The following is a 14,032-nucleotide window of genomic DNA, read 5'->3' as shown; positions in this document are numbered from 1 at the left end:
GCTCTGGGGTGGACGCAGCAGGAAGCCAATCTCTGCCCCAACCCGTCTCCCTCCCTCTCCCCCGGCCCCCAGGATCCTCACACACACAGGCGGGGCCTCCGTCCTACCACGGCTGCATGAGGAGCCTGACGGTGAACCGGGCCGCCGTCGCCTTGCCTCGCTCTGCGCGTGTCCAGGGCGCAGTGGGGGCCAGTGGCTGCCCAGCCACATAGCCCAGCTGCCCCTGGGGACCCTAGCCATGCAGGAGGCGCCTGCTGCTCAGACAGCTCGCTGGCAGTGCCACCCTCCACCAGTCTCATAGATGAAGTTTGTATGAACTTCCCTAGAGGAAATGGTTTAAGTTATGTCTGACTTTAAATGGAAGTTTAAAATACAATAAAATGGCTTTTTTATATCTTTTATAACTGTGAGATCTCCCTTCCACCAATTTTTACTAGTTTGAGAAGTCTATAAATCACTGGTCCCTTTTCTTGAAACAAAAATTAAAAAGGAGCTTATGTAACTGAGTGTCAATGTTTTTCTAAACACCTTTTCTTATTCTTTATTGTTTGAAGTATTGCATGTCTCCTTCCCCCGAACTCTCCGGCGTGCGTGTGCGTGTGTGTGTGTGTGTGTGTGTGTGTGTGTCCCCACACATGTCCTATGAGAAAGAGGGAAGCACCGACAGGTGCGGCTCATGGCCCACCTCCCCAGGTCGTTCACCTCAAAGTCACAGTCCCCAAAACACTGCAGACCAAGGGACAGGGGATGGGCAGAGAAGCACCAGAGTTGGCAGGTAAAAGAAAAAACGTTTATTTATTAGCAAGTTAGAACAGAGGTGTGAGGGTGTGTGACGGCCCACAAACACACTGCTCGTCCACACAGCCAAGAGCCCCGCCCACAAAAGACAGCAAATAACTTAATCTAAGCTCATGTCCTCCTCTTCGTCCTTCTTGTCCTTCCCATCGCCCTCCTTCTGCTCCGGTCTGGCACTGTTCTGCATCGCTTTGGCAAAGGCTTCCACATCTACAAGGCATTGGAAAGCCTGAGGCCACCTTCCTGGGCTCGGGGCCGGCCAGCCCCGCGCTGTGACCACAGGACGCCCAGTCCCGCCACAGCAGCAGGCGGAGGAGCAATACTTACCGCCCTTGTTGGCGGCCTCCACGGCCTCTGCAGGCAGGCCAAACTGGCACATGAGGGGGCCCAGCTGCCCTGAGGCCAAGGCCGCACTGAACATGCCCAGGGCCTGCAAAGAAGAACCAGCCGTCTGAGCAAGCCGGGGTGGGGCCAGGAGAGGCCGGGACTGCGGTGAAGCAGCGGTACCTGCTGGAACTGAGGGGAGGTCAGCGTGTTCTGGATCTCCTCTGCGGTCTGTGGCAGCGACTCCCCAGAGGGCAGGTAGGGAAGCAGGCGCGCCTGGACGTCCGCGTTGGCGAGGATCGGTGCCATGATCTCGGGCGTCAAGACGCTGGCCAGGTCAACTAGGACGCAAGCACATGGCCATTGGGGCTGGAGGCCGGCAAGGCGCCCATTCGGGGGCTGCGGACTAGGCTGTGCTCCTGGGTGTGGCGTGGCGAGAGATGAGGGAGCAACGGCAGCGCATGTGTAGGACGGCAGCTCGGCCCAGGGCCACGCTCGGCCGTGCCTTGGAAAGCCAGAGGGCGGGGGCAGCAGGCACCTTCACCCCCTGGAGCTGAGGAGCGTGTTACCTTGCTGGCTGCCTCCTGGCCCGGCCGGCACGTTCATAGTGGCTAGAATGCTCTGGAGGTCGCTCAGCTGGATGGGCTGGGTTGGGCTGGCTGCCGAGCTGGTTCCATTACCTGGATTGGGCGTGGGGCTCGGGCTGGACACCGAGGCGGCTGCTGGAGCAGAAGGGGCTGGGGTGGCGCGGGCAGAAGAGGTGGTGGAGGATGGCGTCACCGCTGCGGACTGGCTCCGGGAGCTGGGAAGAGCAGGGCAGGTGGAGCCGCCGGGCGCCCACAGAGGCACCCTCACCACGCTGGTCCTGCCCCAGAGGCCCTGCACCGGGAAGAACCTGGGCTATGAAAGGACCCTCCCAGAAGCCCGTTTGTCCTGCAGCGCCTCTGCCCAATGTCTTTGTTCTCCCAAAAGCCACTCAGACGGCATTCTCTCCCTCTTGCTCTTCCACGAGGAAGAGAAGAACGATCATCAGTGGCTAATGGCAGTTGCAGAAGCAAAGCCAAGAGCCGGTTTCACACTCAGGAGAATGCGGCACTTCCTCATGGTTCCGGGTGCTCTAAGAGAAACTTCTCGAGGAACAAACCATAGAAGTGACCCCTGGAAACATAGTCTTGTGCCCAGGCTTCCTGAAGATGGGCACTCACTCCTGGTGGCACTCAAGGGAGCACAGGGGCAGGGGCAAGGCTCACCTGGATGAGGAGCTGCTCGCCGGAGGCCCTCCACTCCCCAGTAAGCTGGCCAGGCCTGGCCCAGTCAGGGCCCCCAGCCCACCTACAAGGAGCAAGGAGACCCACTCAGATGTCGCCCTGGAGCACCGGCTCGCCCACCAAAGCAGCAGAGATGCCCGCATGAAAGCCCAGGGACGCGCAGGGGGAGGTGTGGCCCTGTGAGCGGTGGTGCTGGCTCAGATCAGTGTTCTGGAGGCCAACTCAATGCCTCTGTTCCATTCATTACCCTTGGGGGTCAAGGTAACTGCAGCCCAGACCAGCAGAGAAGCAAGTGCAGCTGTGAGCCACACCCACCCACACCCACAGGGGCAGCAGGCCCCTCCTCAGCCGCCGGGCTCACCCGAGCCCCACAGCGGGGCCCTCACTGGGGGCCCTGGAAGGCCTGGCCCACTCGGCTCCTGCTCAAACCAAAAGGCTCACAGGCCCTCCTCCAGGGAAGGCAGCACAGGGAACACATAGACACCACTCAGCCAATCAGGAAACAGACTCAAACACAAAAGCAACCACAGCTCAAGGCTCCCGAATTAGAACAAAGGCTCCGTCCGCAGGCCGTTACCCAGTCCTCCGAGGCCGGCCGGTCCGATGAGCTGCATGAGCTGGCTGTGGCTCATGTTCCCCAGCAGGCTCTGCAGGCCGCCCTCGCCTGGAAGACAGAGGTGCTCGGGTTCCGGGCCCACCTGCGCCCACCCTGCAGTGCCCTGGGAAGGTGCTCTCAGAAGAGTTCGTCCTGCTGGGGCCTCCAGGCAAAAGGAGCTACAACACACTGCCTCCAGGACTGCCCACAAGCCATGTGCGCTGGCAGAGGACATGCGTGTTGCATGGAGTTGCTGGGTGGGTCTCTGACACTGTTCTCCCTGTGAGGATGGGAGTGGGGACCTGGGAAGGGCTTCAGCTTGGACTCCTCACTTGCACTTAAAACACCTGGTCTGGGCCACGGCCAGGGACCTCAGTGGTTAGAACACCACCCCACGAAGCCACGATGGCAAATGTGATCCCTGGTCAGGGCACGTGTGAGGATCCACCAGTGAGCGCACAAATAAGTGCAACAGCAAGCCATGCTTCTTTCCCTTTCAGTCTTAAAAACCATACAGGGCCTGCTCCATCAGGGCCACCTGACACCTCCTGGGACCCCCGAGCACACGAGGGGAGGGCCGCATACCGCCCAGTGCAGACAGCTCGTGGCCTCCACTCCCGCTCGCCCCCAGCGCTCCCGGCATCGGCGGGTTGTTCAGGTACTCGTTGACTTTCCGGCAGTGCTCCTCGTCCTGGTCCGTCTTAGGCTCCTGGGGGAGGACAGGACAACAGCCGCAGCTGAGCAGCCCGCCCACCAGAGCCCAGCCTTCCAGATGAGAGACCTCGGCTCAGACCGGAGAAGACCAGCACTCCCACCGACGCCGTGCCCGCTCCGAACAAAAGCACTCACGTGCCATGGCAGGTCCCGCCCCGCAGGCCGGGGGCTGCCTTTGACCAGACAGTCCAGGCCCTTCCTTCAACGCATGCACTTGATGAAATGACCTCTGCCACGGCACTGCCCACACCAAGCCCGGCCCAGGCCCTTGGGGTGAACAGGGCGCCACAAAGAGCCTCTTCCTGGGTGAGGTGGGGTCATCGGGCATGCCACCCTTCAGCGAGACTGATCTGTCTACCGCCACTGGGCATGCGTTTGTGTGGGGACACGCGGACTGACAGGCACACAGGAGGAGGGCAGAAACTGGTAAACTAGCTCATGTGGGGCGAACCTCTGACGAGACTTCTTGGCAAAACTGGAGAAACAAGCTCTGCCCCAGCAGCTGCCAACCTCAGCCCCACCCGAGCCTCAGGTGGAGCTGGACTGGAGTGGGCTGCGCGCCCAGGCCTGCTCCTCCTGGCCCAACTCCTGCACCAGCACTTCGGCAAGGTGAGCAGCTGGGCCCCAAAAGGAAACCTTTTCCTGCCAGCTCTCCAAGTCCAGACTGGGACACACACACACACACACACACACAATGACATGGTGACATCTGTCAAAACTGCACACACGTGTACCCAGGGTACCCACAAGCCACTCCTCCACTCAGCACACAGATTACCTCACACAAGGTGATGTTCACAGCACTGCCCGGAGAGGAAGGAGCCCAGGCATGGCAGCAGCTTGACTTGACGGAGGCCTGCCTGGCACCCATGAGCGCGGACCCCAAGACTCCAGAGCACTCCCTGGGGAGAGGCGGGCTCGGAGAGCTGGAGAGCGCGCTGCGGGGCGCTCGGGGCCGCACGGGGACAGGCTCCACGGCAGCGGGTGCTCACCCGGCTGGTTGTGGAAGCCAATGCGCCATCTGGTGAGCAGGTTCTAACCTAGTTCTATGATGAGGAAAGAAAAACAAACAAACAAAACCTACACACCTGCATCCAGAAGAAGAGCCGTTTGGACCCTGCCTTGAACTTGAGCACGTAGACCCTCCCGCTGGGGCACTGCGGCACGCGCTTGAACTCACAGTCGTCAGGGAAGATGATCAGATCCTGCAGAGAAGCCCCGGAGGGAGGCCAACCCTGTGACCGGCGTCAGGCCCACCCTCCTCCCCAGCAGGGTCTCTGCAGGCGGACAGGCCAGGGTCAGAGCACCCAGGAAGGAAAGGCTTGCAGGCCAGGAGCAGGCCTGGTGCTGAACAGGGAACTCGAGCTCTTAAAGAATTTTTTAATAGAAACATCGCGGGAACATTCCTAGATAAGTCAAAAAGTCAACTCTGACCTGCTCTTGAACCTAACACAAAACAATTTAGTCTGAAGGACAAAGAACACTAAGTAAAATGACCACTGGAGGAAGCCATCTGGTGGGCTGGAGTCAAGATCAGGATTTTTACGTAGCTTCTCCCATTCTAGTACCTAATCTTCAAAGCTTAAAGTATATAGAGTGATGCCCAGCTGGCATGGCTCAGTGGTTGAGCATCGAACGATGAACCTGGAGGTCACGGTTTAATTCCAGGTCAGAGCACATGCCTGGGCTGAGGGTTTGATCCCCAGAGCAGGGCATGCAGGAGGCAGCCGATCAATGATTCTCTCTCCCTTCCTCTGAAATCAATAAAAGTATAATAAATAAGTAAAGCATATACACTGACAGGAGAAACCTACACAGCCTGTGGGACTGGGAAGACCGATAAGCAAATCAAAACAGCACTGAGAGCGACCTCGCAGCAACCCCACACACCCACCCACGACCTCCAAGACCCGCCGCGCTGACCCTGCCACGGGCACCGGAGGGCAGACTCACGTCCTCCACGTTCCCAGACGTCCTGTCTTTCCAGCAGAAGTGAATGAGGGAGTCATCCGTCTGCTGAATGTACACCAGCCCTTTTCTTTTGTCTGGGGTGACAGTTGTTCCTTTTAATGACATTTTTCCTGCCCGAAACTCCACCAAATACTTGTTGGATGAGCCACGGGAGCCTGGCACCAGGCTTGGAAACAGAGCGCCGGAAGTCGCCATCCTGAAAGAGGGCCGGCAGTCACCACTCAAACGTTGCAAGGGCACCAACCCCGTGAAAGCGGCCTCGCTGAACCTCTGGCTGCTGCTACTGGGCGCCAGGGAGCACCGAAAGCTGCCCAACGCCGCTCAAACCCACCGGGGCGGGCAGGCTCGGAGCCTCGGGCACCTGAGCCATGGAGCCAATACCCAGCGTCTCACGTTTCTCAAAGAAATTAATCTCGGCACGCAGAGGGCCACGCTGCCGCGGCCACTTTCTGTTCTTGCAAACTTGTTCCTTAGCCTGGGACACCACCACCCCCCGCCCCGCAAGAATTTAAAAACTTGGCCGGGGACACCGCCAACATCAGATGGGACGCAAGACTTTGGCCTAACGCCTGATCTCTGTCGGGCACGGGGCCGCGAAGCTGCAGGTGCGCTCCCTTCAAACACCAAGTCTGCGGGGTGCGCGGCCCGCCCCCCCGCACACCTGGCAGCCGGCGCCTCGGCTCCGCGCCGGGCGGAGGGGCCGGGCGGCTGGCAGCAGGGCGGTGCCCCCGGCTGGCCCGAGAGTCCACGCCGCGGGCCCCGACCCCAAAGTCCTCGCTCCGCGCAGGGACCCTCGGGCCCCAACCCCCGAGAGCGCGCGGACTGCTCCCAGACCTCGGCTCCCAGGCCCCCGGCTCCCTCAGCCCCCGGGCCCCTCTACCCCGAACCCCCGGCCTCCGCGGACCCGGCGCCCAGCTGGGAGGCTCCCGGAGGCGCAGGCCCGGTCCCAAGCCTTCCCCGTAGTCGTCTCCGCCCCCGGTCGCCCCACTCCACCTGGCCAACGCGGAGACTCGGCTGAGAGCTGTCCCGTGCGCGATCGCTCTTCCTCCTCGGAGCCTGCCGGGCCCCGCCGGAAGCTTCCGCTCGCCCCACCTACCCGCCGCTCTCGCCGCCGATTGGACCTTGTCCGAGGCCGGGCTGACACTGGCCCGCGAGCGACTGGCGAGAACGGCAGTCCATCACGCCGCCCGGCCCCGCCCCCATGCCGGCGGCTCCCTTCCGGCGGAAGCGCGGGCCGGCGGCCTGCGGCCAGAGCGGCCCCTATTGTTGCTGTGTCATAGGGGCGCGGCGGCGGCCCCTGGCGGCAACGCCGGGAACGACGCGGCGGGCGCGGGCGGGGCTGGGGGAGATGGACTCCGGGACGCCTCGGGCGAGGCGGCGTCTCTCAGGGTCACTGGGCTTCGGGGCGTCAGTTCCTGAGACGGAGGGGAAACCGTCAAGGGGACTGGCTTCGGGTCTTCCGGGGAGTGACTGAGCCGCTGCCCCGGACTCCGCATTGCCCGTCGGACCTGGAACTCAAGGGCGCATGGTCCCGTGCCCAACCCCACCGATAGCAGTGCTTACAGGCTGTCCCCCCTTTCTCCCGGGCCCCTAGCCCCGCCCAACGCGCTGACATTGGCCTCCCTCCTTCCCACCTGCGCCGGGAGTTTCAGAGGCGGCAGCGTCCTCCCTCAAGGCGGGTAGACCCCCAGGAGGGGGGTAGACCCCCAGGAGGGAGGGTAGACCCCCAGGAGGGGGGGTAGACCCCCAGGAGGGAGGGTAGACCCCCAGGAGTGGGGGGTAGACCCCCAGGAGGGAGGGTAGACCCCCAGGAGGGGAGGGTAGACCCCCAGGAGTGGGGGGAATAGACCCCCCAGGAGTGGGGGGAATAGACCCCCCAGGAGGGAGGGTAGACCCCCAGGAGGGGGGTAGACCCCCAGGAGTGGGGGGTTAGACCCCCAGGAGGGGAGGGTAGACCCCCAGGAGGGAGGGTAGACCCCCAGGAGGGGGGGGTAGACCCCCAGGAGGGGAGGGTAGACCCCCAGGCGTGGAGGGTAGACCCCCAGGAGGGTGGGGGTAGACCCCCAGGAGGGAGGGTAGACCCCCAGGAGTGGAGGGTAGACCCCCAGGAGTGGGGAGGGTAGACCCCCCAGGAGGGGAGGGTAGACCCCCAGGAGTGGGGGGGTTAGACCCCCAGGAGGGGAGGGTAGACCCCCAGGCGTGGAGGGTAGACCCCCAGGAGGGAGGGTAGACCCCCAGGAGGGGGGGGTAGACCCCCAGGAGGGGGGGGTAGACACCCAGGAGGGAGGGTAGACCCCCAGGAGGGGGGGTAGACCCCCAGAAGTGGAAGGCCGCCCACCACTGCCTTCACGGCCCACATGGGTGCCTGTGCCCCTCGGAGCCCGGCGTCCCAGCGCTCAGAGCCCTGTGCCCACCCAGCGCCCAGAGGAGAGGCGTCCTGCCATGGGCTCCACACTGACATTCTGTCTGCGTGCACATCAATGTGTTCTTATCCTTTTTATGAAGAGCACAAAGGTGAGGTGTTTTCACTCACTGTTGTGTGTGTTTTTAATTATTTTTTTCATTTGATTTCAGAGAGGAAGGGAGAGAGATAGAAACATCATTGAGGAGAGGGAATCATTGATCAGCTGCCTCCTGCACACTCCCCACTGGGGTTTGAGCTCGCAACCCAGGCGCTGCCCTTGCCAGGAATCAAACTCTGGACCCTTCGGTCCCCAAGCTGTCGCTCTATCCAGGTCTTACCTGTTGTAAATTGTGCTGCTATGAACATAGGGGTGCATACATTCTTTCTGATTGGTGCTTCAAGCTTCTTATGATATATTCCTAGAAGTGGGATCACTGGGCCAAATGGCAGTTCCATATTTAATTTTTTGAGGAAACTCCATACTGTTTTCCATAGTGGCTGCACCAGTCTGCATTCCCACCAGCAGTGTGCTAGGGTTCCCTTTTCTCCACATCCTCACCAGGACTTGTCATTTGTTGATTTGTTGACGGTAGATATTCTGACAGGTGTGAGATGGTATCGCATTGTTGTCTTAATTTGCATCTCTCTGATGATCAGTGACTTTGAGCATCTTTCATGTCTCTTGGCCATCTGAATGTACTTTTTGGAGAAGTGTCTATTCATGTCCTCTGCCGGTTTTTGAATCAGGTTTGGGGGGTTGTTTTTGTTTAGTTTAGTTCTCTCTATATTTAGATGTATGATTTGCAAACATTTCATCCTATTTTGTAAATTGCCTTTATACTCTAGTGATAGTATCTGATGCACAACATTTTTTAAAGTTTCACGGAGCCCAATTGGCCCATTTTTTCTTTTTATCATCCAGGCCTTTGGTGACATAGCCAAGTCACAGCCAGTCTGGTGTCATAAAGTCTTTTTCTGAGAATTTTACAGGGTTAGCAGACATTTAGGGCCTCCATCCATTTTGAGCTCATTCTGTACATGGTGTGAGGTAAGGGTACATTCTTTTGCATGGGGATGTCCCATTTTCCCAGCACCGTGTGTTCCCCATACCTTTCCCTTTGAATGGTCTTAACACCTGTCATTTGACTATACACTGAGTGGCCAGATTATTATGATCTCTGAACCCATAATAATCTGGCCATTCATTGTGTGTGTGTGTGTGTGTGTGTGTGTGGCCAGGTGCACAAGGGTGTGTGTCCCTCAGCCCACCCTGTCAAATCTGGGACCCATCAAAGGATGTCCTACTGTTGGTTCACAGGGATCGGGCCTAAACCAATGGTCAAACAACCCTCTCACAATCTGGGACTGCTGGCTCCTACCTGCTCATCTGCCTGCCTGCCTGATTGCCCCTAAACACTCTGCTAGCCGGCCTGCTCGCCCCCAAATGTCCCCCCGCCAGCCTGATCACTCCCAATTGCCCCCCGTGCCAGTGTGCTTGCCCCCAATTGCCCCCGCTGCCAGCCTGCTCACTCCCACCTTCCCTCCCCACTGGCCTACTCGCCCCCAACTGCTCCCATGCTGGCCTGCTCACTCCAAATTGCACTCCCTGCTGTCCTGATCACCTCCAACTGACCCCCCTGATGGCCAGCTTACCTCCAACAAACCCGCCCCCCACCAGCCTGATCACCCACAATTGCACTCCCCTCTTGGCCTCTAACTGCCTCTACCTTAGCCCTGCCATCATGGCTTTGTCCAGAACACATGTGTCAAACACAAGGCCCGCGGGCCAAATCCGTCCCGCCAGGCCTTGCAATGTGGCCCGCACCGCGCTGTCATCACTGCACTCCGCTGCGTTTCCATCACAATGACAGTTTATGACTGTTCAGTAAACCATTCGGCCTGCGGTTTAGGCTGGATTTTAGATTTTGGCCCCTTCTCTGATTGAGTTCGACACCCCTAGTCCAGAAGAATGTCTGGAAGGTCTCCCGGATGGTCTCCCTGTCTAATTAGCATATTACCCTTTTATTAGTATAGATAGAGGCCTGGTGCACAGGCGGGACCCAGCTAGTTTTCCCTGAAGGCTGTCCCAGATCAGCGTAGGAGTTCCCTTGGGGCATGAGACGGCTTGGGCAAGGGGCCTGTGGTAGTTTGCAGGCCAGCCACACCCCCATGGGGTGAGGGTCCCTCTGGGGGGGTATGGCCAGCCTGGGAGAGGGGCTGAGGGCCATTTTCAGGCTGGCAACACACCCTTCAGGGTGGGGGTCCCCTCTGGGGTGCCTGGTCAGCCTGGCTGAGGGGCTAATGGCTGTTTGCAGGCTGGCCACACCCCCCAGTGACCCAGTCTCCCAGCCCCTCCCCCCCCTTTTTTTTTTTTTCCATTGCCTCCTTGAGCTGGAAGCAGGTATCTGGGATTTATCTTATATAATTAAAACTTTGAGCAGAGGCCAGGGCAAGCCAGGGCAGCGGGAAGCTTGGCTTTCTCTATCACTGGAGGCAACCCAAGCCTCCTGCTCTCTTCAGCTCCAAGGCCACCGCCATCTTTGTTGGGTAATTTGCATACTTGCTCCTGGTTGGCTGGTGGGCATAGTTGGCTGGTGGGCACAGTCAATTTGCATCTTTCTCTTTTATAAGACTAGAGGCCCAGTGCACAAAATTCATGCACAGGAGAGGGGGTGTCCCTCAGTCTATCCTGCACCCTCTCCAATCTGGGACATCCCTCTCATAATCCAGGACTGCTGGCTTCCAACCACTTGCCTGCCTGCCTGCCTTATTGCCCCTAACTGCTTCTGCATGTCTGCCTGATCACCTCTAATCACTCCCCTGCCAGCCTGATCAACAACTAACTGTTCCCCTGCTGGCCCAGTTGCCCCTAACTGCCCTCCCCTTCTGGCCTGGTCATCACTAACTGCCTTCCCCTGCTGGCCTGGTCACTGCCAGCCTGGTTGCCCTTAACTGTCCTCCCCTGCAGACCTATTTGCCCCAACTGCCCTCCCCTGCTGGCCTGGTCACTGCTAACTGCCCTCCCTTGCCAGCCTGGTCGCCCCTAACTGCCCTCCCCTGCCGACCTGGTCATCCCCAACTGCCCTCCCTTGCAGGCCTGGTCGCTCCCACTGCCATCCTCTGCTGGCCTGGTCTCCCTAAACTTCCCTCCCCTGCTGGCTGATTGCCCCTAACTGCCCTCTCTTGCAGGCCTAGTTGCCCCTAACTGCCCTCCCCTGCCAACCTGGATGCCCCTAACTGCTCTCTCCTGCTGGCCTGGTAACTCCCAATTGCCCTCCCCTGCAGGCCTGGGTCCCCCATAGCTGTCCTCCCCTGCAGGCCTAATGGCCCCACTTGCCCTTCCCTGCCAGCACTCTTGTGTCCACATGGGGGCGGCCATCTTGTGTGTTGGAGTGATGGTCAATTTGCATATCACCTCTTTATTATATAGAATTAAAGGCCCGGTGCATGAATTCGTACATGGATGGAATCTGGCCAACCTGGTCAGGGGAAAGGACATGGGTGGTTGGCCGGCCTGCCTGCTGGTTGAACTCTGCATATTAGCCTTTTATTACATAGGATATATACTGAGTGGCCAGATTATTATGCATTCAGAGATCATCATAATCTGGCCACTCAATGTATATGTTGACACAGTGGGGGTTACAAGACAGTGTGACTTTGTACAACTGCACACATGGTTTCATTGTGTGTAGGGCTTGAAGCCACTTCCTCCACTTACCTGCTGTGAAAGGTGGGGAGCGCGTACCTTCCTGCACCTCCCTTTCGTGTGGCCTGGGTTGAGCTGTGCGGAGTTAGAGCACTGTGGCCCCAGGCTTGGGCTCCTCGGGCTGGGTGCTCTGTGGCCCCATCATCAGATGTGGTGCTTGTGGCAGCGGCCCAGACCTGTGAACCTGAGCATTCTGCGAACACTCATACCTACGACTGTCCCTCTGCCCAGATCCGCCTTGGCTGTTGGCATGAGTGTCCCCACTCAGCTCAACCTCCCAGGAAGCACAAAGCTGCTGGGCACCTAGGACAGTGGTCAGATGGTAGGACCCTGGAGTCAAAGTAACAGTACTCTGGGCATTTAGTTGCTTCAATTTCCAATGCCTGGAGAGGAGAGACTCAACCAGAGCTCCCGCCGCTCGAAGACCCAAACCCCCACCCACTACACGCGCCCTCCCAGGGTGCCACAGCATGCCTGGTGCCCTTCTCCATGCCAGCAGTCTTCTGGAGCAGTCCGTTCGCTGGGCCCACCCTTCAGAACGCACAGTCCCAACCTGCACCCGGCACAAGGGCTCATCTGCAGCCCTTTCCAAGGGCCAGAGGACTGAGACGGTGAAAACCGCTCAGTGCAAAAATGTCCGCAACAACCATTCTTAAAGGACCACTATCCACAGCCAAGGTTTAACTTGGGTCTTCACAGGTCAGTACCAGCCCTCCCAAAACCCTAAGGGATTTGCTAGGGGCTATAAAACGAGCCCATCGCCAGCGTGCTGGCGTGCTGCAGCGCCAGGGGAGCATGGAGACCAGCCCAGTTCAAGGCACCACGAGGGAGGAAGGACCCAATCTGTGTTGTCACCCTGCAGGACCACGCAGCACCTTCCAAACCTTTGACCCAGGACAGTTTGGTTCTCAGACAGGAAAGGAGCCGTGTATCCAGCGAGGGACTGACTGTCGAGTAAACTCAACCCAAGGACACTCACTTTGCAGGACCCTCCTCACTTGGAGATGGAGGGGACAGTGAGGCGGAGGTTACACACACGGAAGCCACCAGGCATGTGCCCAGAGACTCAGCCAGAGGTTACACGCTCTCACTAGGGACCAAACCTCTGCACCACTGGACACAGCAAGATCTCTCAAAAGATGCTTGTAAGTCCAAACGTTGGGAGGGGAGCAACCAGAACTAGTAGGAACTATATTGATTCCACTCTCCTTGGGTCCAGCTGTCCCGTGCAGGACACAGCTCTTCACCACCCCACCCCTCCAAGGATAAGGCTGCCAGTGCTTCTGAATTTTGGATCTTAGCATTTTTAACCATCTTTATCTCCTTGTTCCTCACGCACATGTGAGGCCCGTGAGGTTTGTGAGCTACCACCTCCGTTAGGGGCACTTTCCCCAGAGCTGGTGTCCTAAGGAAGCGTCTCACCAGGCTGCCTGGGGGTGGCAGGCTTCTGGGGAGCCTCCTGCAGCGTTTCTCTCATCCTGTCCCAGGTGCTGATCTTGTGACCCAACAAGGACCCAGCATGCAGGCAGCCTGTCCGCTGCATCCTCAGCATGTCTCCTGGCAGCCCCAAGCCCATCAGGCCGCAAGTAGTGGCCCATCTCCAGAGTGGCAGGATTGGACCAGGTGTGTCGCCCATCTGCCAGCTGACCCTTCCTCAAGCCCAACGGCATGAACCTTGGGAACAGTCTGAGAGGGAGATGGGGCCAGGACTACCAGGGGGCCCTCCCGGGCCTCTGCCATTCCACAAGAAGGGCTGTGCCGGCTCAGTCTCGCACGGCACTTCCCTGCTGAGAGCACGTGTCCAGAGAAGCAACACAGACAAGCAGCCCCAAGTGGCAAAGTGCTGTGATGCCCGTGAGGGACCAGCCCTGCTTCTCCAAGACCTTCTCAGGAGTAGGCCACACCTGTATGAAATCCGAGGTCCCGGTGACACCTGACCTTGACCCCTCCCCCTCTGGGAAGGCAGCACCTCTCCTGGGAGAGAGAGCTGCACCACCCAAGGCACCGGATGCAACCATCCAGCCCCAACACTGAGCTCCCTATTAGCTCTCTGGCACCAGTGGGTCCCTTCCCACCATATACACTTTACACAAGACACGCTCCTCCAGGCCGAGCTGTCTGCATAGCCGACTCCCGGGGACTCTCAGGAAAACGGGCCCTGGGTCCATGGGCACATGGCTGCACCCAGGACTGTTACAACACGGGGCTTCCAGGTGCAAAGCTACAAAATCAAGTCTTCAGAGCAAGTCTTG

At 59.1% G+C, this 14,032-nt stretch overlaps 2 protein-coding genes and 1 pseudogene across 10 annotated transcripts in view; 1 reads left to right on the top strand and 2 right to left on the bottom strand.

Annotated features, from left to right (window-relative positions):
- Positions 1–399, top strand: part of LAMA5 (laminin subunit alpha 5) — a 46,337-nt gene extending 45,938 nt beyond the window's left edge. For all 5 annotated transcript variants that reach the window (XM_036419995.2, XM_036419994.2, XM_036419993.2 and 2 more), the window contains one exon: positions 73–399. In XM_036419995.2, the coding sequence (XP_036275888.1) occupies positions 73–212 (140 nt within the window). In that variant the 3' untranslated portion in view covers positions 213–399. The remainder of the gene's footprint in view (positions 1–72) is intronic.
- A 377-nt stretch (positions 400–776) lies between these two features.
- Positions 777–6,779, bottom strand: ADRM1 (ADRM1 26S proteasome ubiquitin receptor). 5 transcript variants are annotated; one of them, XM_036420022.2, is made up of 10 exons: positions 6,695–6,779; positions 5,650–5,863; positions 4,785–4,901; positions 3,568–3,691; positions 2,965–3,051; positions 2,370–2,451; positions 1,689–1,921; positions 1,303–1,460; positions 1,123–1,225; positions 777–1,005 (listed from the first exon to the last, which is right to left on the bottom strand). In XM_036420022.2, the coding sequence occupies exons 2-10, from the start codon at positions 5,860–5,862 to the stop codon at positions 899–901; spliced, it is 1,224 nt and encodes a 407-aa protein (XP_036275915.1). In that variant the 5' UTR covers position 5,863; positions 6,695–6,779; the 3' UTR covers positions 777–898. The 5 variants fall into 5 exon arrangements, with proteins under 5 accessions (XP_036275915.1, XP_045430956.1, XP_036275914.1 ...); XM_045575000.1 differs by having other exon boundaries at positions 1,800–1,921; XM_036420021.2 differs by having other exon boundaries at positions 6,661–6,764.
- On the bottom strand, positions 2,091–2,293 carry LOC118708665 (annotated as a pseudogene).
- Positions 6,780–14,032: the final 7,253 nt, after the last annotated feature.

This window comes from Pipistrellus kuhlii, unplaced genomic scaffold (genome assembly GCF_014108245.1).
Source record: "Pipistrellus kuhlii isolate mPipKuh1 unplaced genomic scaffold, mPipKuh1.p scaffold_m20_p_60, whole genome shotgun sequence".
In the NCBI taxonomy this organism is placed as follows: Eukaryota; Metazoa; Chordata; class Mammalia; order Chiroptera; family Vespertilionidae; genus Pipistrellus; species Pipistrellus kuhlii.
This window is presented reverse-complemented; position numbering and strand designations above follow the sequence as displayed.

Excerpts from the sequence above, each read along its gene's own strand:
- ADRM1 (XM_036420022.2), bottom strand. The coding sequence starts at position 5,862 with ATGGCGACTTCCGGCGCTCTGTTTCCAAGCCTGGTGCCAGGCTCCCGT. Across the intron at positions 3,052-3,567 it reads CGAGCTGTCTGCACTGGGCG|GCGAGGGCGGCCTGCAGAGC; the intron begins GTATGCGGCCCT and ends TCTGTCTTCCAG. Across the intron at positions 1,922-2,369 it reads GCGAGCAGCTCCTCATCCAG|CTCCCGGAGCCAGTCCGCAG; the intron begins GTGAGCCTTGCC and ends TGCTCTTCCCAG.